The sequence below is a fragment of the Sinocyclocheilus anshuiensis genome, unplaced genomic scaffold (assembly GCF_001515605.1).
Source record: "Sinocyclocheilus anshuiensis isolate Anshui unplaced genomic scaffold, SAMN03320099.WGS_v1.1 scaffold423, whole genome shotgun sequence".
NCBI classification, from domain to species: domain Eukaryota; kingdom Metazoa; phylum Chordata; class Actinopteri; order Cypriniformes; family Cyprinidae; genus Sinocyclocheilus; species Sinocyclocheilus anshuiensis.
This window is the reverse complement of record NW_015549610.1, coordinates 1611669-1632335: the sequence shown is the minus strand read 5'-3', so window position 1 is coordinate 1632335 and position 20667 is coordinate 1611669. Positions and strand designations below refer to the sequence as shown.

At 36.5% G+C, this 20667-nt stretch overlaps 2 protein-coding genes across 2 annotated transcripts; one reads left to right on the top strand and one right to left on the bottom strand.

Annotated features, from left to right (window-relative positions):
- Window positions 1–217: 217 nt before the first annotated feature.
- Window positions 218–9384, top strand: LOC107659221 (nuclear receptor-binding protein-like). The gene is made up of 17 exons (XM_016448088.1): window positions 218–565; window positions 654–776; window positions 2551–2652; window positions 2729–2818; window positions 3165–3205; window positions 3437–3531; window positions 3617–3700; window positions 3807–3865; window positions 3946–4044; window positions 4955–5087; window positions 5196–5283; window positions 5392–5442; window positions 5600–5735; window positions 5958–6011; window positions 6099–6162; window positions 6747–6802; window positions 8426–9384. Exons 1-17 carry the CDS (start codon window positions 329–331, stop codon window positions 8519–8521), a joined length of 1608 nt encoding a protein of 535 aa, XP_016303574.1. The 5' UTR covers window positions 218–328; the 3' UTR covers window positions 8522–9384.
- A 1739-nt stretch (window positions 9385–11123) lies between these two features.
- LOC107659220 (macoilin-like) lies at window positions 11124–19218 on the bottom strand. The gene is made up of 11 exons (XM_016448087.1): window positions 18984–19218; window positions 17569–17710; window positions 17243–17369; window positions 16991–17114; window positions 16700–16869; window positions 15794–16223; window positions 15528–15686; window positions 14386–14556; window positions 14039–14165; window positions 12150–12324; window positions 11124–11974 (listed from the first exon to the last, which is right to left on the bottom strand). The coding sequence occupies exons 1-11, from the start codon at window positions 19058–19060 to the stop codon at window positions 11787–11789; spliced, it is 1890 nt and encodes a 629-aa protein (XP_016303573.1). The 5' UTR covers window positions 19061–19218; the 3' UTR covers window positions 11124–11786.
- Window positions 19219–20667: the final 1449 nt, after the last annotated feature.

Genomic DNA, 20667 nt, shown 5'->3' with positions numbered 1-20667 from the left:
GGGAAATCAACAAAACAGTTAAAAGTAAAAAAAATAAAAATAAAAAAAATGAAATAAATATTGTAATAGCTAGCTTTGTGATAGCAGTCTTTATGAGATACTGGCTGAAGGAGGAAAAAAAGCTGTTAACTGAATCATAAAAGTTGTGACAATGTATTTCATTTATTAAAAGTAATATTTTGTTTTGATCTTGAATACATATTTATACTGTTTATACTCCTTGTGATGAATCGCTCCTGATTTTGCAGCCTCCTGCCTTTGAGGTGTGAGTCAGCCAGTCGTCTTCTCTGTAGCGGTTCAGGACAGGGCTGTCAGTTATCAGTCAGTGATGTCAGAAGAAGGAAAGCAGAGCGCCACACCTGCCCCTGCATCCACTATGGACACGAAGTCTGAGTCCACAGCCTCGCCACCTACCGGCCAGGGGGTTTCATCGGTGTCTCCTCCGGTGTCCACAGTAGCACAGCCTGCACCACCTGCAACTGAGGATGAGGAGGAGGAGAGCGAAGATGAATCTGAAATCCTGGAGGAAAGCCCCTGTGGACGCTGGCAGAAACGGAGAGAAGAGGTACAGTTCAAGTCTTTCAATAGCTTTGTGTAAAGAATGGATCAAAATGTAAGCAATTATTTACTCATAATGTTCCCCTCCTCAACAGGTTAACCAGCGCAACGTCCCAGGTATCGACAATGCTTATCTTGCCATGGACACAGAGGAAGGTGTGGAGGTGGTGTGGAATGAGGTCATGTTTTCTGAAAGGAAGAACTTCAAACTACAAGAGGTAAAACTACTAATTTTGTGCCTGCTTTGTTGTTTCTGTGACAAAGGTATGCAGTGATGGGTAGGTGTGCAGTCTACGGAGTCTGACTTTTATCTGAAATAACGGCTGAAACTTCAATGATATTCATTAAGAAAAAATGTGGGGTGTGACTTGATTTTGTGCTTCAGTTACATACCAGATTGGAATCAGATTGAATGCATGTTTGCTAAAACCTGCTTTCATATCTATTTTAACAATGTCCAATAGCATGCACCTTAACAATGTCATTGTGATGGAAAGTTGTTTCAGATGAAGATTACATAAAGTCTAGGGTCAATATGATTAAAAAAAAAAAGAAATTGATACTTTTATTCAGCAAGGATGCATTCAATTGATCAAAACTGACAGTAAAGATGATTATAAAAGATTTCTGTTTGAAATAAATTCTGTTATTTTGTACTCTCTATTCATCAAAGAATGCTAAAAAAAAAGTTTCATGGTTTCCACTAACATATTAAGCAACACAACGGTTGAAAAGTAATGAGAATTTTTTCCTTGAGCACCAAATCGGCATATTAGTATGTTTTTTGAGGGCTCATGTGACTGAATGGCTGCTGAAAATTCAGGTTTGCTATTATAATAATAATAATAATAATAATAATAATTCATTACATTTATATAGCGCTTTTCTAGGCACTCAAAGCGCTTTACATTGTCAGGGGGTATCTCTTGCATCCCATTTATTATAGAAATAAAATGTATTTTAAAATATATTAAAATAGAAAAGTTATTTTAGATTGTAATAATATTTCACAATATTAAACTCTTTACTGTATTTTTTGATCAAATATGCAGCCTTGGTGAGGTTTCTTTCAAAAAAATAAAAATCTTGCCGTTTATAAGGAACATGCATTAAAGTAAATAGGGTCAGTTTTGATATCATGTGGATCTTAGTTGTAACCAGTATGAATGAACTGATAGTTTACTGCTGAATGTTTATTTAAACGTGACGTGAGTGTTCTGTTGTGAAAGTTCACCAGTGATTATTATCTCCATACATGGCCACAAATTCAGCTGTACTGCTTCCTGTGTTCTTGCTTACTAACATATTAAGCCGTGAATTAGCAATACCAATGAGTATTTAACTATGAGTGTTAGGACAGCTTGATTGCTTCACAGAATGAGTGTACTTACCTTCATTTCTTGGGTGTAAGCTCCATACATAAAGTGGTCTGACCTGTTTGCTGCCAAGCCTTTATGGAAACAGCAATCTCGCTCGGAGCCTTCAGCTACTTATGAAAAGTATTGTAAGAAAAGCATTCTCTGTGGTTATGTAACTATCTTTTTAAGTGTTGAAATATTTAAAAGGTCATTCTTCTCTTTCTAATATAGCATACTTCACTCTGTCATTGCCTGTGAGCGCTTTTAAGCAAACTCGATTCATTAATGCCTGGCATAGAGTCGTGGACAGCCATCTGTTTGGCCCGTCCACATGCTGCGCTCAGCTCTGCTTGGCAGACACTCTTTGTGGAATTCAATAAGTAATTTTAGAGGTTGCGTTTTGACAGGCTTTGCCTTCTACAATGCTGATTGCATTTCCCATAAACACATAAAAAGCAATGGAGTTTTTCCCTTGATCTTTTAAATAAGTTTGTTGTTATTGCATAATAAAGCGAGAGTTCAGTATTATATTATAATAACCTGTTCCTCTAAAAGTCAAGGCGTTATGTTACATATTTTGTCAAACAGCTCCCTCAAGGTTAAATTAATCTAATTTTCTTTTTATATTTCTCAGGAAAAAGTCAAGGCAGTGTTTGATAACCTCATCCAGCTGGAACATGTGAATATAGTAAAGTTTCACAAGTACTGGGCAGATGTGAAGGAGAACAGAGCCAGGGTATGAAACGCAACAACAAAAATATAAAAAATGTCCCATTTTTGGAGTTTAATCATTTTTTTGTCACCCCCTTCAGGTTATTTTCATCACAGAGTACATGTCTTCTGGGAGCCTGAAGCAGTTTCTAAAGAAGACAAAGAAGAATCATAAGACCATGAATGAGAAGGTAGCCTAATATTGCTGCTCTGTCTATTCAGACAAATAGACAAAAAAGCTGTGAAGACATAATGCACTGCAGACTAATACATATCTTTTGTCTTAAATTACTTGCTTGAATGTTAGTAATGGTTGATCCGTATGGCACAACTCAGATTTGTTTAAAACTCTGAATGATATTTTTTTTGAGAGAGTACTATGTGCTAGTAGTTTTGGTACAATATTAATAATTTCAAATATAGCATATCATAAAAACAAAATGCATTATTTATATGGGATTAATGAAGAAACCTGCTGTAGTATCAGACGGTTATTTGTCTTGTCAAGGCCAATAACTCTTTCTGGGACTCTTCTAGGCATGGAAACGCTGGTGCACTCAGATATTATCTGCCTTAAGGTGTGTGTACTTTTCTCTATCCCTATTTATTTTTTATTTTTTTTGTTCAAATGCTAAGATGTTTACCAGTAATGTGGAGATATAATTGGAAATGTTGACAAATTCCTCATTGGTTGCTGGAAAGTTTTCTGTGACTGTTATAGCTGTCCATTTCTTTTTGTTTTGATGTTCCACTATAAGTCTCGTGGAGAGCTCCTATTACACTCACATTTCTCACCGTTCTTCCTTCAGCTATTTGCATTCATGTGAACCTGCCATTATCCATGGGAACCTGACCTGTGACACCATTTTCATACAGCACAATGGACTCATCAAAATCGGCTCAGGTGGGCTGAAGCACACTGTTGGGTATGACTGTTTAAATGTTACACATTTTATTATTGTTGCTGATGTTTTTGTGTCTTTTTGTAGTGGCCCCAGACACCATTAATAACCATGTGAAAACATGTCGGGAGGAACAGAAGAGTTTGCACTTCTTTGCTCCAGAGTATGCAGGTAAAACTAGGTTTTAAAACCCCATTCTACAGTCTTGTTTCAATGCACTTGTTAAAGTAAAAAAATGGCTTTTTACAATTTGCTTTTTTTCCTTCATCCACCTCAGCTGTTGCCAATGTCACTACAGCTGTGGACATCTATTCCTTTGGAATGTGCGCCTTAGAGGTGAGTGCTGTTTATTGATCATTCGTCAGGGTATTGGTCTGACCAGACCAGTGATTCAGGTTTTTCTCCCACTGTTTTAGATGGCTGTGCTGGAAATTCAAAGTAATGGAGAGTCCTCATATGTGTCACAAGAAGCCATTAATAATGCCATCCAGTCTCTGGAGGATCCGCTGCAGAGAGTGAGTATAGATTGTCAGTACTTAAATTATTTGCATTCAAAGATTGGCTACTGTTCAAATGGGGCCAGTCTCTTACGCTGAGCAAGGCTGCATTTATTTGATTAAAAATACAGTAAACATTTTAATACTGTGAAATAATATAATATAAAATATCTACATTTCTATTGAAAATTTTCAGCAGCCATTACTCCAGTCTTTACTGTCATGATCCTTCAGAAATTATTCCAATATGCTTATTTGCTACTCAAGAAACATTTATTACCGTTATTGAAAACACTTGTGCAGCTTAATATTTTTATGAAAACTTTGGAATTTTTATAAAATATTTTTTGTGAACTTTATTTTTATGACTTTTTTCAGGATTTTTGATGACTAGAAAGTTCAGAAGAACCATATTTATTTGTAATAAATAAAATATTTTTTTTGTTTGGTTTTGTTTTTTTTTGTTCACAATTGAATAATTGAAAAATTCTGTAAGATGAGATACATGTGGAATTTGAATATGCATATCTGCAACAGGCTTTACAGATTACAAATAAAATAAATAATTTGTATATTCAGTTAGATTGTTTCCCCCCAAACTAGAATATGATGTGTTGCATGTATCAACTAAATTTAAATGACAATCACAAATATCCATCAGTAAATCGGAGTGTTGCAGTATAGCTGAAATATGAAGAATTATGCATATAGTAGCATAACACAGCACCTGACCACCTGAAATGGTTCCCTCCTCTCTTTAAGAATTTATGGTTAAATATTGTAACCATTATTTTTTTTTCCCCACACACCCCCATTGGTGACTGTGTCTGTATGAGCCAATCAACTTTTCAACAGAATAATGTTATTCTTAATATGTATGTACTAATGGATGTGAAGTGTCATGTTTCTGTGTGTGTGTGTGTTTTAGGAGTTTATTCAGAAGTGTCTGGAGGTGGACCCCAGTAAGAGGCCCACAGCCAGAGAGCTGCTTTTCCATCAAGCTCTGTTTGAAGTGCCTCTTTTGAAACTATTGGCTGCACACTGTATCGTCAGTCACCAGCGTGAGTCATGAGCTAATCTCATTATCATTCAGACATTTCATTTCAGCTTCATGAATGGAATACAATGAAGCTAAACACATTGAAACCATTTTCCCTTTTGGCTTCTAGACATGATCCCTGAAAATGCTTTAGAGGAAATGACTAAGAACATGGACCCCAACCAGGTCATTATGGAAAGGAAAGAGGTCCAACTAAAGTGAGTCTCCTCCTGTGATTCATTTGTGCCTTGTTTTTAGATTTAGGTTTCAAATAAGCTGTCATGCCACGTAAATGGCTTCTGTAACCCTGTCTCTTTTTCCATCAGACTCTCGCAGTTTCCTGCTTTGGAGCTTGACAAGTTTCTTGAAGATGTGAGGTGAGCTAAAAAAAAAAAATCTTAATATTCTTACCAATTATTTATTATTTTTTTAAAGAAATGAGTTGGGCCAGATTCAAATGTTAAGAAAGCAGTAACGATGTTCAAACAAGCACAAATATAATATCAACATGTGCTCTTGGTTCTCGTGATGTAGGAATGGGATCTATCCGCTGACTGCCTTCGGCGTGCCCTGCCCACAGCAGCCTCAGCAAGAGGCTGTCAAGTCCCCCATCGTGCCACCCTCTGTCAAAACGCCTACGCCTGAGCCTGCAGAGCTGGAGACCAGGAAGGTGAGAAATGGACTGATTTAAGAGACAGTGACCGACTATCAATGATTAAGAATAAATCACAGTTTTCTCACCTTCCCCTGCTGTCGATCAGGCTGTCTCTGTGTGGCGTATTACTACTTCCCTCTCAGACAAACCTAGATGGGTGGTTACAGTCAAAGTCAACAGGATTTGCAGTCTTTTAGCATCATATGTTTGTTTTAAACATAATCTCTCTCCTTTAAGGTCGTGCAAATGCAGTGCAACATTGAGCCTGTAGAGGAAGGAGCAAAACATCATGTGAGCCTTTTTCCTATTTATTGCTGTAATAACGTTGAAGTTAGATGATAATTCTGTGTTTATATCTTCTCTCTGCTCTTTTTATAGCTGACCTTACTGCTAAAACTGGAAGATAAGCTGAACCGACACTTGAGTTGTGATTTGGCACCAAGTGAGTACTTTATCAGGCCCCAAACACACTACACAAGCATGTAAACGCTTCCAGCTACACAGCTTGATTTCACATGCCGTTGTGTTCTGAAATGTTTCAGAATGAAACACAAGTATGCGTTGCATTCTCAGCTGCAAGAGACGCAGCTATAAAGGGCATCAACTCAGTCGGTTTTGTCTTTCAAGTCAAGTTGCTCAGATTCAAGAAGCTTGCTGAGTTAGTTGAACTGTCAGCATGTTTATAGCTAGCTACCTGAATACACATCTTGATTTAATCCAACACAGATGCAAGAATGCAAGAATCTGTTAATTAAGCAATTTACAATGACCATGTGCCTTCAATCAAATGTATGTACCTGCATAATTTGTTTCTGTTCTAATGTTCTTGTTTTTGTTCTTATTTGTGAATTATGAAACCATTTTCTGATACAAAAACATGAGTTGAGCAGATACACTGAAGTGCATCAGGTTCAGATTAGAATTGTGACTGTGTTCACATACGGCACTTTTCCACCAGCAGCATTTTGACTTGTTGCACCAACGGAGTATTGGTGAAACTTAAGAATGGTGTTCTGTGTGTTTTAGATGAGAATGTACAGGAGTTGGCCGTGGAACTGGTTCAGCTTGGCTTCATTAGTGAGGTAAGATTTCGTTAGTTTCACTCAAGATTTGATATACACTACCATCCTTTTTTGAAAGAAATTACCTTTTTTATAAGTTACAGTAAAGACATCATGTTACAATAGACTTCAGTTTCAGATTAATTCAGTTCCTTTCTTTATATTCATCAAAATAAAATGTATCACTGTTTCATATGACCACAATAATATTAAGGTGGACATAGGGCTGAGCGAATTTTCTGATTTTATCGATTAATTCTAATTTAACGTTTTGCCACGATTTTATTCTTTATAAATCGAGGAATTATGATTTTGAATAGAAATATTACTAGACACTTTGGCAATATGCCAAACTAGAGCACCGCGTTTTTAGAATGCCCTTTCATGCTTAGACATGTGCCAGTATTCAGTATTGCGATATTAGTCTTATTCTGTGTAAGAAGCCACATCATCTCAAGGATTTATTTCAAACACTCGACTGACGTTATGAAGTGAGTTTGGAGTAGAAATATGTTATTAAATGTAGTATATTCACATTCTTTCAGATGACAAGATGCGCATGACAATCACATTTGATTAATCGTGCAGCCCTAGTTTTATTGTTGGCATGGTTACTGTGTTTAGCAAGTATTGGTGAGATCACATAATGTTCTGGACTTTTTTCTTTTTTTTTTTTTTTAAACATATGTCACCAGGTTCAAATTTACAAAGCACTAGTTAGTGCCAGCATTCATACAATGTTTCCAATCAATAATTCAGTTGCTTGAGGAAATGTTTGGATCAGCTGTGGCTGATTCCAGGAAGAATAAGAAAAGAGAGACAATGTGAGCAGTGAACAGCACATAGAGTAGAGTCCATGGATGAGATGTACCCAAAAAACAGACATGAAAACTTTCTCTGTTAATGCACAAACCAGGGCCAGACCTCTCACAGAGAATACCACAGTAGAGCTTGGCACTATAACGCTAGTGCAAATTAGCATACGACAGCTTTTTCATCTGTACCACCATGGATTTTTGTTGGGTAGCACCATTACAACTATTTTCTGCAGTTCACAGCCAGTTTTCTTAATTTAAAGAGGGTTTCCCTCCAGTCTTAATGAGCAATTCATGCTCTTTCTTGACTATAAGTAAGGAATTCTCTCAGTTCATCTCATTGGTATTGTCATCTGTCAGATTTGGCACTTTTGTAAGGAATGCTGCTGTACCATCTGTGTTAACTCCAGCATTTTTTCTTATTTCATCTCTCTCTGCCATTAATACCTGACCCTGCACAGTAGTTAATTCAGCTTTATAAAACGGATGGTTCCGTTTAGCTTCGCGTCGTGCCTAACAACGCCCCTTAGCTGTTCTAAATTCACTGTAAACCACGGCTTCTTGGGGCTTATTGCTTTATTTTACAGCCACTTTCTCTGGCGTCGTTCCTTTTGTTTCAATTATTTATTTGATCTATACTAGGGATTCCAATTCCATTTGATCTACCTGAGATTTCAAGATGTGCTTTGCTGCATCCCTTTAGTTTATTTATTTCGTTTTTTCTTGTTTTTAATCTATTTAAATTTTAAAAGGTATTCATTCTCTTTATTTTTCCTTCAGTTACTGGTGCCACTTTGTTTTAAACTTGTTTTTTTCTGGCTCTGTCAAGGGGGACCAGCCACGTCTCACTACTGTGCTGGAGGAGGCGTTCTCTAGATACTACAGCCGTAACGGCTCTCTGAATCCTGTAACCGTTTCCTCATAGCAGAGGGTCAAATCTGCCAGCTCCTCTCCACCATCCTTTATCTTCATGCACGGGACGGGACTCTAGCGCTTCATCACTCAGAGGATCATGTGTGAGTTTTGTAGGAAGGGATCAGAACGCCTCGAACTGAGCCTCAGAAAGAAAAGCACCCCTGCGTTCTGTTCTTCACACTGCTTTAGGTGGTGGAAAAGTGTTGGCTGATGGTTCCCGTGTACATTTATTCTGTCAGTGTAGCAGTCTGCTTCTCTGTTTTAAAAGAAGAAAAAAGGACTCTTATTATTTAAATCAGTATTACGAGCTGTATTTTGGAACGTTTTTGCTTACAGTATGTGTGGGATGGGTTACTTCTGGTTTGCACCTTAGCAAATCTTTTTTTGTCTTTTTAGGCACATCACATGCATATTTCATGATCTTTTATTCACCCTTTCAATCATTCATTTATTCTACGGTGTTGCTTTGAAATTGTTACCAAATAACATTGTCTTTGTACCTTTTAAGGCACACGTTAATTGTGGTTAACTTTGGTCTGCAATGCAAGATCTACGACAACTGTGAAAGGAAAGGGGTTCTCGAAACGTTGAAAAAAGCAAACAGATTATTTATCTATATGCGTATGGTCTATCTTGAAGCGTGTTTCACTTTCATCATTGTGGCGGCTGTTTTTTCCCCTTCATTACCTGTGAATGTATGCTGTAAGTTTTCATTTGAATGGTTTCGAAGCGAAGGGCACTTGATTTGACTTCTCTGTTTTCCCTGTATGTGACAGTTATGAGTTTCAGTATAAAGAAACGATCTCCAGTGCACTAGACGTGTTAAAATGTGCCTTCAACAGACACAAAATAAATCCATGTTCAGAAGACCCATAGACTGACAAACACATTGTATTATTCCTTTTTTCATTGAGCAGATTTTGTAGTGTTTTCTTTGTCAACTGGTCTGCATGCTAGTATACTGTAACAATTTTTTGGCATGTTTGCAGTATATCAAAACTCCGAGGGTTTCTGGTGGTGCCTTTTCTTTTGGGCAGCATCATTTCAGCCCAAATGAGCAGTTTGCACTGATTTGTTTTATGTTTATGGCAATAAATTTCATATTCACCTCGATGGCACATCAGCATCATCTGTTACAAGCAGCTAATTTGAAATTATGCATGAAATGCAGTTTAACAACTGAGAAACTCTAGTTTTCTTCTGATCGATAATTGTGTTGCTTGTTTCTTTTTAATTATATAATGGTTCGAATTGCAAATTGCTTCAGATATCAGACAGCGGAGTGGAAATGATGCCTGAAACATTGAAAAGCACACAACAAACAATGTTTTCTTTTGTTAATGCAGACCAGCAGTGACAAATTAGAAGAATTTGAAATGGATGATTCATTCTGTGGTTGTTTTGAAAGAAACAACATGCTTTGTATCAATCCCTCTCTCTGTTTGATCTGTCTAACGGGAGGAAACTATTACCCAGAATCATTTTGAATTGCCTAGTTTGTATCATGCAAAACATTCAGAAACTCATAACTGTTTTTACTCTGTTAAATCTTTTCAATTTGCATCATTCATTGATATAAAGATGAGATACTGAGTACTTCTGTTCTTTGTCCGTTTCATTTCGGCTCCTAAATACAATATTAAAAGGAATAGTTCACCCAAAAAGCAAAATTCTGTCATTTTTTATTCACCCTCATGTCATTCTAAACCCATGTGACTTGTTTTTTTTTCTTTCTGTGGAATACTGTCCATACAGTAAAGTTAGTGGATGACACTAAACTGCATTGGCTTTGACTTCATATAGGTTTGGTAAAAAAAAAAAGGGGGTGAGTAAATGACAGAACTTGAATCTTGTGTCAGAAAGTCATGTGGAAAAGAATACAATATTATCATTGAAAATTACTTTATTAGTGCTTCCAGAATTATTGGAAGAAAACAGCCCTTGCACAAATGCACAATTAGACATCAAAATCGGGAGGAAACTATTACCCAGAATCATTTTGAATTGCCTAGTTTGTATCATGCAAAACATTCAGAAACTCATAACTGTTTTTACTCTGTTAAATCTTTTCAATTTGCATCATTCATTGATATAAAGATGAGATACTGAGTACTTCTGTTCTTTGTCCGTTTCATTTCGGCTCCTAAATACAATATTAAAAGGAATAGTTCACCCAAAAAGCAAAATTCTGTCATTTTTTATTCACCCTCATGTCATTCTAAACCCATGTGACTTGTTTTTTTTTCTTTCTGTGGAATACTGTCCATACAGTAAAGTTAGTGGATGACACTAAACTGCATTGGCTTTGACTTCATATAGGTTTGGTAAAAAAAAAAAGGGGGTGAGTAAATGACAGAACTTGAATCTTGTGTCAGAAAGTCATGTGGAAAAGAATACAATATTATCATTGAAAATTACTTTATTAGTGCTTCCAGAATTATTGGAAGAAAACAGCCCTTGCACAAATGCACAATTAGACATCAAAATCTTTTTTTTTTTTCTCAAAACAATCAGTTTACATAAATTGGCATGCAGACCAACAAGCAGAATTACAAAATTAAACCATTATTTCATTTTGGTTTAGGAAAAAAAAAAAGTGTCAATCCAGAAAAATAAACTTCTCATAAAAAACATCCCATTGATACATAAAAAAGGCAACAATTTCAGAAACATGAAAACCTACAAACTTTTTTGTTTTGGTCACTTCTGTTGTAACGTTTGTAATGTAAAAAGAATACAAAACGGTACAAAGCACTCGAATATTCACATACTGACTTACGTTTGATATTGGCTTGCTATATAAATTGAATTCACATGAATAATGAGGCACAGAATGACCAAGTGAGGCATTGGCCTGTTATTGTCATGGCTGAAGAAGAGCCTCTTCATTTGAAACCCAACACAGGATATCCTGTCCTCATGATAAACTGTGCTCCTCATCAAGTTCACACTTTTTATTAAACTGCTATCTTGCCGTTTACGCAGCTTGCAGCGGTTTGTTCAGCAATCGATGGTCATCCGCTGGTCAACAATGTATTTACAGTCAACTTTGATTTCATCTGGAAAGAATCTCAAAGCAAGGTCACCTATAAGCGGCCTCAGTATCTCTGCTGAAATCAGTAAACACAGCCGTAGACGCACCCGAGGCTGGCTGTTGGCATTGTCAAAAGGCAAAGTTTTTGGGCAAACCTTGAAGCAGAGATGCCCTCATGTTTGGAATGTTGAGTCAAAACAATCCTTCAAAAGCCGTCCCGTCCGATTTGTCCTCGCTGGTCTTATTTCTTAAGACACTGGTACATGAGCGCTCTGGGATTCAGCATGTAGCGCTCAGAGTTGAAGAACTTGAGGTACTGAGGCATAGAGGACCTGGGGGCCATGTATGACATACCTGGAGCCACGGCCATCGCTTCAGCAAGCTTCTGTTTCATTTCTTTGACCTCGTGGTCTTGTTTCAGAATTTTAACTGTAAAGAAAGACATAAAAAAATTAAAACAGACTGATGAAGATAAGTTGGTGGAAAAAATATTTAAACCGGCCAACATGTTACCAATATATTGTGTGTTCCTAGATTTAAAAAAAATAATAATCGCAATATAGGTCTTGTATGCATAACTGGCATAATTTGAAATGAGATGAACCTTGCGCTATCTCCAGCTGTCTGCGTGCGTCTCCGAGCGCAGAGAAGAGGTCTAGCTTGAGACGGGTTTCGGCACTCAGGTTGTACTCTAGATGCTGAACCTTGTCCTGCAAGGAGGAGAGAGCTGAGAGCAAAGCGTCCGCTTCCTGCTCCGTGCATCTGTTCCTCTGGAGGGTCTGGGGAGAAGCAGGAGAATATTGCACATAGGAGATAGGAACAGAGCAGAACAGTACAAAATAAAGGTGATATGAAAGATTTGGGTGATTATGAATGATTCAGGTGAACATTTGAATCCCATTTGTCTAGTTCCAAAAAAAAACTGGGCTTTCAACCTTATAATGTTTAAAGGGTTAGTTCAGCCAAAAGTCATAATTTACTCACCCTCATGTTGTTCCAAACCTGTATGGCTTCCTTTCTTCTGCTGAATGTTTGTGACCAAACATATTCAGTTCCTGTTGACTTCCATTGTCATTTTTGTCCATACAAGTCAATGGGAACTGAAACTGTTTGGTCACAAACATTCTTCAAAATATATATATATATTTTTTTTTTTTGTTCCACAGAAGAAAGTAAGTCACATAGTTTTGGAACAACATGAGGGTGAGTAAATGATGACAGATTTTCATTTTTGGGTGAACTGTCCCTTTTTTGTGATATTAAACAGTTACTTTACTTTCAGACTATGTTCTTAATATGATGAAGAACTTGTTTAAGTAAATTCTTTGAGTACGCACATGAACATTCTACTAACATACTACGTTCTGTAGAATGTTTTCTGACAATTTTTGTTGAATCTGACAGCTCCAGTGGTATTATGGGATAGTAAAGTGTCCACTGGTTGCACACTTCAGAATTTTTGTGAATGCAGTATGTTATTCAGGTTTTTTTTCACAAACAATTTCATAAATATTGGATATTTGGGCATCCAACTCATTTGACACACTGCTTTTCATTCGATAAAGTACCCAGGGATTTATTATTTATTATTTTTCCAATTTCCTTTGGTTGCTACTTGATGCAAAGAAATGACACACTTCATCTTTAAAGCAACTGTATGTAGTTTTGTGTATTTTTGCTACTTTGGAGCCCCCTACAGTTAAGTGAGTGGAATTGACTGTCGTAATTACTCTGAATAGCCCACACCACATTTGTTGCTGTCGTAAAGCAATCCATCTGTATGGAATTTCGTACCCATTCACCAAACTCCCAGAAGAGACGTTTCAAGGTAAAAAGAAAAAAAAAAGAAGTAAAGTAAGTGCAATTGTTTTAAATATTTGTTTCCAACTTAAGGAGTCATTATAGGAGAATATACTGTTGTAAATTTTACATGTGTGATGGCTATTGAAAAAATAGTCTATTTAAAAAAATAATAATAATCAAATTTTGTATGCACAAATTTTGTTTAATAAATATCTGTGAGTCCAGCAGAGTTGAATTCCTTTGGGTCATACTTGCATTACTCTGTCACTACCAAAACAAAACAAAAAAATTAAAATTCTTTCCAATAAAAGAGAAAATTGTTCAAAATCTTGTTAAATTCATCATGATACAAAAATGTGCAGGTTGCACAATAATTTCTGAAAGATGTGGTTTCTGTTTTGGCATGGTTTAAATAGCAGATGGCAATAACAGCATTTAAACTGGGCGAGGAACAAGAAATAATGACAACAAAAGAAAAAAACTCAGAATCAGCATTCGGCACAGAAACGTTCACCCACCCCAACCAAAAAAAAGAAAAGAGCCACAGGCTGAGCACCACAGACAGCAAGCTACCAGATCTGACATGTGTCAGAACATGAAGAACATAAAAATATGAATCACAAACATCCAGCACAGCACAACTATTCAATGCAGTATGTAACTGAACAGATCTACGAACGCGTCCTTTACCTCCACTTCATTCTCTAGAGCTATCATTCGATTTTCTTTCTCCTGATATTCCAGCTGTAGTTGTTTGTACTCTGAGTCTAGATGTTTAGCTTTTTTCCTCAACATTTGAGTTTCACTGTGTTCTTGCCTATAGTGGATGGAAAAAATACAACATTTTACAGGTTTATTTTTGCCATTGCTATTTTGCATTAAGAATTCTACTGCCAATTATAACCATAATTAAAAAGCAGGACATTTAGACCTAGTCTCAAAGACACAGATTAAAAAATTCTAAATCGCATTGACAAGATTAATATACTGTATGCATATGTATGCCTCTTGCGCTACTGCTTTATTAATACAATTACCTGTGTGATGCGCTCCGAAGTAAAATCGTTGCTTCATCAAATTTTTGGGCTCTGACTTCTGCAAGTTGTTTTTCTACTGCAACTCGAGCCTCTGTTTCCATTCTGATTTTCTTTTCCAGCAAGGAACAGTTTTGTTTGTCCTTCTGTCTGGATTTTGTGAGACACTGAATCCTGCACAGCAGAGCACCACATAATTTAGAGGAACAGCGTTAGATTTTGTCAAATTGCACTTACTCTTACAGTAAGAAAAGCACGAGCTATCTTTAAAGCACATCGTTCATTTGTAATGTACACAATACTGTTGAAGAGATTTTTTTTATGTTGTTGAAAGAAGTCTCTTATGCTCAGCAAGGCTGCCTTTATATGATCAAAAATCATATACTGTTTTCTATTTTAATATATTTTAAAGTTTATTCCTGTGATGGCAAAGCTGAATTTTCAGCAACCATCACTCCAGATTTCAGTGTCACGTGATCCTTCAGAAATCATTTTAATAAGCTGATTTGCTGCTCAAGAAACATTTCTTATTATCATAAATGTTAAAAACAGTTGTGCTGCTTAATATTTTTGTCAAAACTAATAATTTTGTAGGATTAACTTCAAAAGAACAGCATTTATTTTAAATGCTTTTTTTTTGTCAAATTATGTCTTTGCTGTCACTTTTGATCAATTGAATGCATCCTTGCCGAAAGTCTAATTTTATATGTATCATAATTACACACAAACAATATATAAATATAAATATATATATATATATAATATAAAACATAAAATATACAAATATTATCAACTTTAATGGGACAAAAGTTGGTGGTTGTGATGGAAATGTTGGGAAAGTTCTAAATATAAATATTTTTACACAAATATTTAAATAGTTTTTGCTTTTAATAGATTAGTTATTCAAATTATAATAAATCATATTTTTATGATGGATCTGCATAGTTTAAGTTTAAAAGTCTGAGACAAAAGGTCAAACAATCCAGTCTATACATAAAAGCTGGAAAACTATTAAAGTGTTAAGTAAGAAACACCCATATGTGTGATATATAAACGCAAACATCAGTCAAACATCAAGCAGCGTGACCTAACATCAATCCAGATCACTAATGCCAAGACCAACAGGAAGAGATCAGAGGACTCACTTGTTTTGCAGCAGTTCATTTGCATGTCTGAGCAGAGAGACTTCAGGGCGCAGACTGTGTTCACTGTTGGTCAGATTACAAATGTGACTGTGCAGCTCTTGCTCGCTCTGTCTGCTCGCCTGCAGCTCTCCCTTCAGCTTCCTCATTTCTTGTTCCAGCCTGTGGAGCAGATGGAGATCACAGTGTAACTACTTGAAAATTCATTAACCATCTCCCACAGTCCATTACAATCAGTGCATATAGAAATGAAATAACATAAAACATACTTCAGCATCTGCTCAGCATGTGGGTTCGGAGGACTTGGGGAGATGTTTGACGAGCACTTTTCAGCAGAGTCCCCTATTGTGTTGATGGCTTTGGGGGCTTTCTGCCTCTTCTCCCCTTTGCTGTTAGGGATATTCACTGAACCTCGATGCACTTTAGGCAAGGAGCTCTTGGAGGGTCTTTGAGCTTTGCTGCTCTGATCCTCCTGAGGTAGGTTTTCAGTCATTTCTAGCATGGACGTAGAGTCCAAATGAAGTTCACCTCCACGGTGCTTGGGTCCTGGAGTTTGTGGATTTGTGTCTCTTTCGGGTCTCGCAGGAAGTCTGTGGATTTGAAGGCAGTCTTCCATGTTTTGTTTGTCCTCTGAGGTGATGGAATCGGATGGACACTGGTATTGCGTCGGCCTAGATTTGGCCACCCTATATTTGGGATCTGTACAAAGACATTTGTCACAATTTTACATTTTTGAACTTCATCACGTTATTTTTATTTATTTTTTAATGCATTTTATAAGAACGCACGTCGAAGACTGACACGGATGAGATGAAATTGTTGAATAAAGTTGTTATTTTTGTTTTCCTTGCGCACAAAAAGCATTCTCGTACCTTCATAACATTATGGTTGAACACATGGACTATTTTAATGATGTCCTTACTACCTTTCTGGGCCTTTAACATGTCAGTTGCATTGCTGTCTATGCAGGGTCAGAAAGCTCTTGCATTTCATCAAAAAAATCTTAATTTGTGTTCTGAAGATGAACGAAGGTCTTACGGGTTTGGAACGATGTGAGGGTGAGTTATTAATGACAGAATTGTCTTTTTTTGTGTGTGAACTATCCCTTTAAACTATTTAACTTTTTAAAAAGATAGCTACATATTACATGGTACTTTAAAAGAAATGATACATACCTTCCATCCACAATTTTGGGTACAGGTGCATGTAAGGAGGTAGGGATTGTTGCAGGACATCCATGTGGAGGTCATTCTCACTCTGAACTGATTTCTGAGTGCGCAGCTTAAGCATACTGGAGAAGTAGCATGTTACATCAAATCCCATATACACTAGAGGATAACCAATGCTGGAAGAAATAATAATAGCTTGTGTTAAATTACAGTATGAAACACAGCTGGTAAAATTAGTGTTAATTTAAAACCCCACATCACATTCAGCTCTAAAATAAATTGCCAGTCAGAACCTACCAGTGTGCAGCAAATAGATGGGACAGATTTGCATGAGGGCTTTTCAGGTCCCGCAACCGTAGAGAGGCCTCCATATACACTAAGAGTATCCATAATGTCACAGTTGACATACAGATTCCCTTTTCTGCAAATAAATTATGTATATATGTAAATGAATGTATATATTGTTTATATCCATAATACTTCCAAGGGCACAGTGGCTCTGTAAGTGTTAATTTAATTGCAACCTGATTAAAAGCGTTTATGGCTCACCTGTATGCCACATATAGTTGAGTAAGACATATGTGCTGGCTGCAAAAAACAGCCAGTGTAAGGGTACAAAAATGAAACAGAATAAGTCCAGGGTAACTGCTGCACACACGAAAACAACACAGATGGCCTGTAATAGAAAAGCAGAGGTTTGTTGGTTTAATATCTATTTTTTCTTTGTAAATATGAAATGAAAAAAAATTTCAGTAACACAACATAATGAAAAAGAAAATGGAGCAAGAAAATTCATTTATAATGACAGATGGGGTTTTGTTATTATTTTAAAAGCAAACAATACAGCTGAGTGTGCAGAGCAGAAAATTGCCTACCAGTCCATGACAGTGAAATGTGGTGTAGACGGTCCCTAGAAAGAGCCAACATGGCCACAGGTATTCCAGTCTGAACTCCAGAACAAAGTCAGCTAACAGCACCAGCATCCAGACGATCATGAACTTCAGAACAGAGTACGCGCTGAAAACAGGACATTTAAAATGACTTACCATTACATTGTTTTTAAAGAAAATGCCATCAATGTCACAGATACAATTATGTGAATTATTTTTAATTAAGAAGAATAATATAAAATTATGATAACTATATAAAAAAATAAAAATTCATCTTTCTAAAGTCAAAACAGACATAAACATAAGTCCTTATACAACTACAAAACGCGCGTCCTCTGTGTTTATACTTTTTTTTTATAACTTCATGTTGACAAAAAGACAAAAAGGAAATATGAACAAGCATATACGTGAGATGTAAAGGCGCAGAAAGTAAGTTATTGAAGACGTTACAATCCATGTTTTGGTTGCACAGTCTATTGTGCTCCATTCCTTTGTTCAGGCTTTCTGCGCTCCTCATCCCTTTGTGTTTGGTAACCATGGCAACGTTTCATCTTCTGCATCAGCACCTAAACGTAGAATCTACAGTGTTGCCATGGCTATTTAAAGAACAAGAAACCGTTTCAGGAGAAATCTGCGCACGTTCATTTCACTATGAAGAGTATAAACACAGGAGGTTATTGTCCAGATCACTACACTATATAAATAAGAGACGGGGTCCGTTCAGATACACTGCCGTGTTTACCTCACTAGAAACAATAGTCTGGAATCAGCGAACCTGATAAAATACAAAATGCACCAATAACTTACGAACACAGCTCTGGATACTATTAAATATTATATAAATGTATAAATATGCATAATTTAAGGTACAGCAAAATAATCCCTGAGAAAAATCTTACATAAACGACATTCCTGCGCGCATATTGTCTAGTCAGAGGCCCTTGTCAGTTTGTCTGTTTTCAGACAGTCTGTTTTTCAATCATGAAGAAATAACAGGACTACTTGTTAGCTGACGCTGCATCAAATCAAATCACATTAATAATAGCTAGGTTTACTAATACCAAAACGTGAAATAAGAAAAATACTGTAGCATTTCTTTATATGCAACGCTAAATTCAATTGGAGGATATTTTTGTTATTAAAATATTTTGTTAGCAACATGGCCCGCTGCACTGTTTTTACACCAAATGTTATAGATTCGGCCTTGTATGCATCCATTAAATCACAGCGAGCATTAGCTCGGAATTAAACCCCGATTTGTTATCATATCGGGAGATGCTGTTTGTTTATTGTTTGCGTCAATCCGCTCAGCGCGCTATGAATAGCCAAGCGCGAGCCATTCAGGTGAAAACGAATAAGAGCAATAACAAGACAACAAAGCAGCGCGCGCGGTGTCATACCTTTCGGAAATCTTTTCTGTGAGTTTAATCTTTTTCATTTTCCTTAGCCTGCCTATATCCATGTAGCGTTTCTTCATATTATGGCTTCCAGTCCTCCTGGCTATTTAGTCCATTAAACAGGCAATTGTAGTAAGACTGGAGGTCTCATTTACAGTAACCTGAGCAGAAGCGCTTTGTGCGTTAGTGGAGGTGGATGTACGCACGCTCGAGAACTTCACACAGAACCCAGCGCCACGACGAGGTGCGTGGAAGTACATCTGCGCTGTCTGGAGAACAAGAGACTCGGAAAAATGCTGCAAAAACATTGTGGCCAGTGATAGATAGATGCGGTTTAAATTTTAATCAAAATAAATGTTATTATTAACATTATTCATTGATTTTTTTTTAATTAATTTCAAACGATTGTTACGAGGTACTGCTACTGCTCAAACAGACAGAGAGACAGATAGATAGATAGATAGATAGATATTAGATAGACAGATAGATGATAGATAGATAGATAGACACAAACATATATTAGATAGATAGATGATAGATAGATAGACAGACAGACAGAGACATATATATTAGATAGATAGATAAGATAGATAGATGATAGATAGATAGACAGACAGACAGAGACATATATATTAGATAGATAGATAAGATAGATAGATGATAGATAGATAGACAGACAGACAGAGACATAGGACCATGTGATATTTCAGTTTTTCTTTTTTAATAAATCTGCAAAAATGTCAACGATTCTGTGTTTTTCTGTCAATGTGGGGTGCTGTGTGTACATTAATGAGGAAAAAAAATTAACTTAAATGATTTTAGCAAATGGCTGCAATATAACAAAGAGTGAAAAATTTAAGGGGGTCTGAATACTTTCCGTACCCACTGTATATTAGATAGATAGATAGATAGATAGATAGATAGATGATAGATAGACAGACAGACAGAGACATATATATTAGATAGATAGATAGATAGATAGATAGATAGATAGATAGATAGATGATAGATAGACAGACAGACAGAGACATATATATTAGATAGATAGATAGATAGATAGATAGATAGATAGATAAGCTATAGACTGACAGGCAGACAGACAGATATAGATATAGATAGATAGATAGATAGATAGATAGATAGATAGATAGATAGATAGGCTATAGACTGACAGGCAGACAGATATATTAGACAGATAGATAGATAGATAGACACAGACAGACAGATCTATATCATAGCTGTATTGTTAGGTAATAAAATAAACTGGATGTAACACTACAAAGCTATAGGTCTGAAACACAATAACGCTTCCTCTTACTTCCACATGATGGTCTTCTTAAAGAGGAAATGGCACCTTATTTTCAGATAGCGGTGTTGTATAGCCAGTCAGTTTTACTAGGTGAACTACTAGGTACTTCCAAGAGTGCACCGCACCACTTTCCCTTCCTTAATCAAAACATGCTGGATATTTTGGAAATATAATGCTGTTCACTATTTTGATTTTGCGGTTTGTTCTCCTCACACCAAAAGGTACCAATATCCTGATTACAGACACATCTCAGTTGTCTAAATGCCTTATCGAACCCTTGTGCACGTGGCTTGAACTGGGTTTTCACTAGAAAGAGAATAAACAGAAAAGGGAGCTTGGAATTTTACAACCTGGCACCTATCAATACAGCAGTTTTCT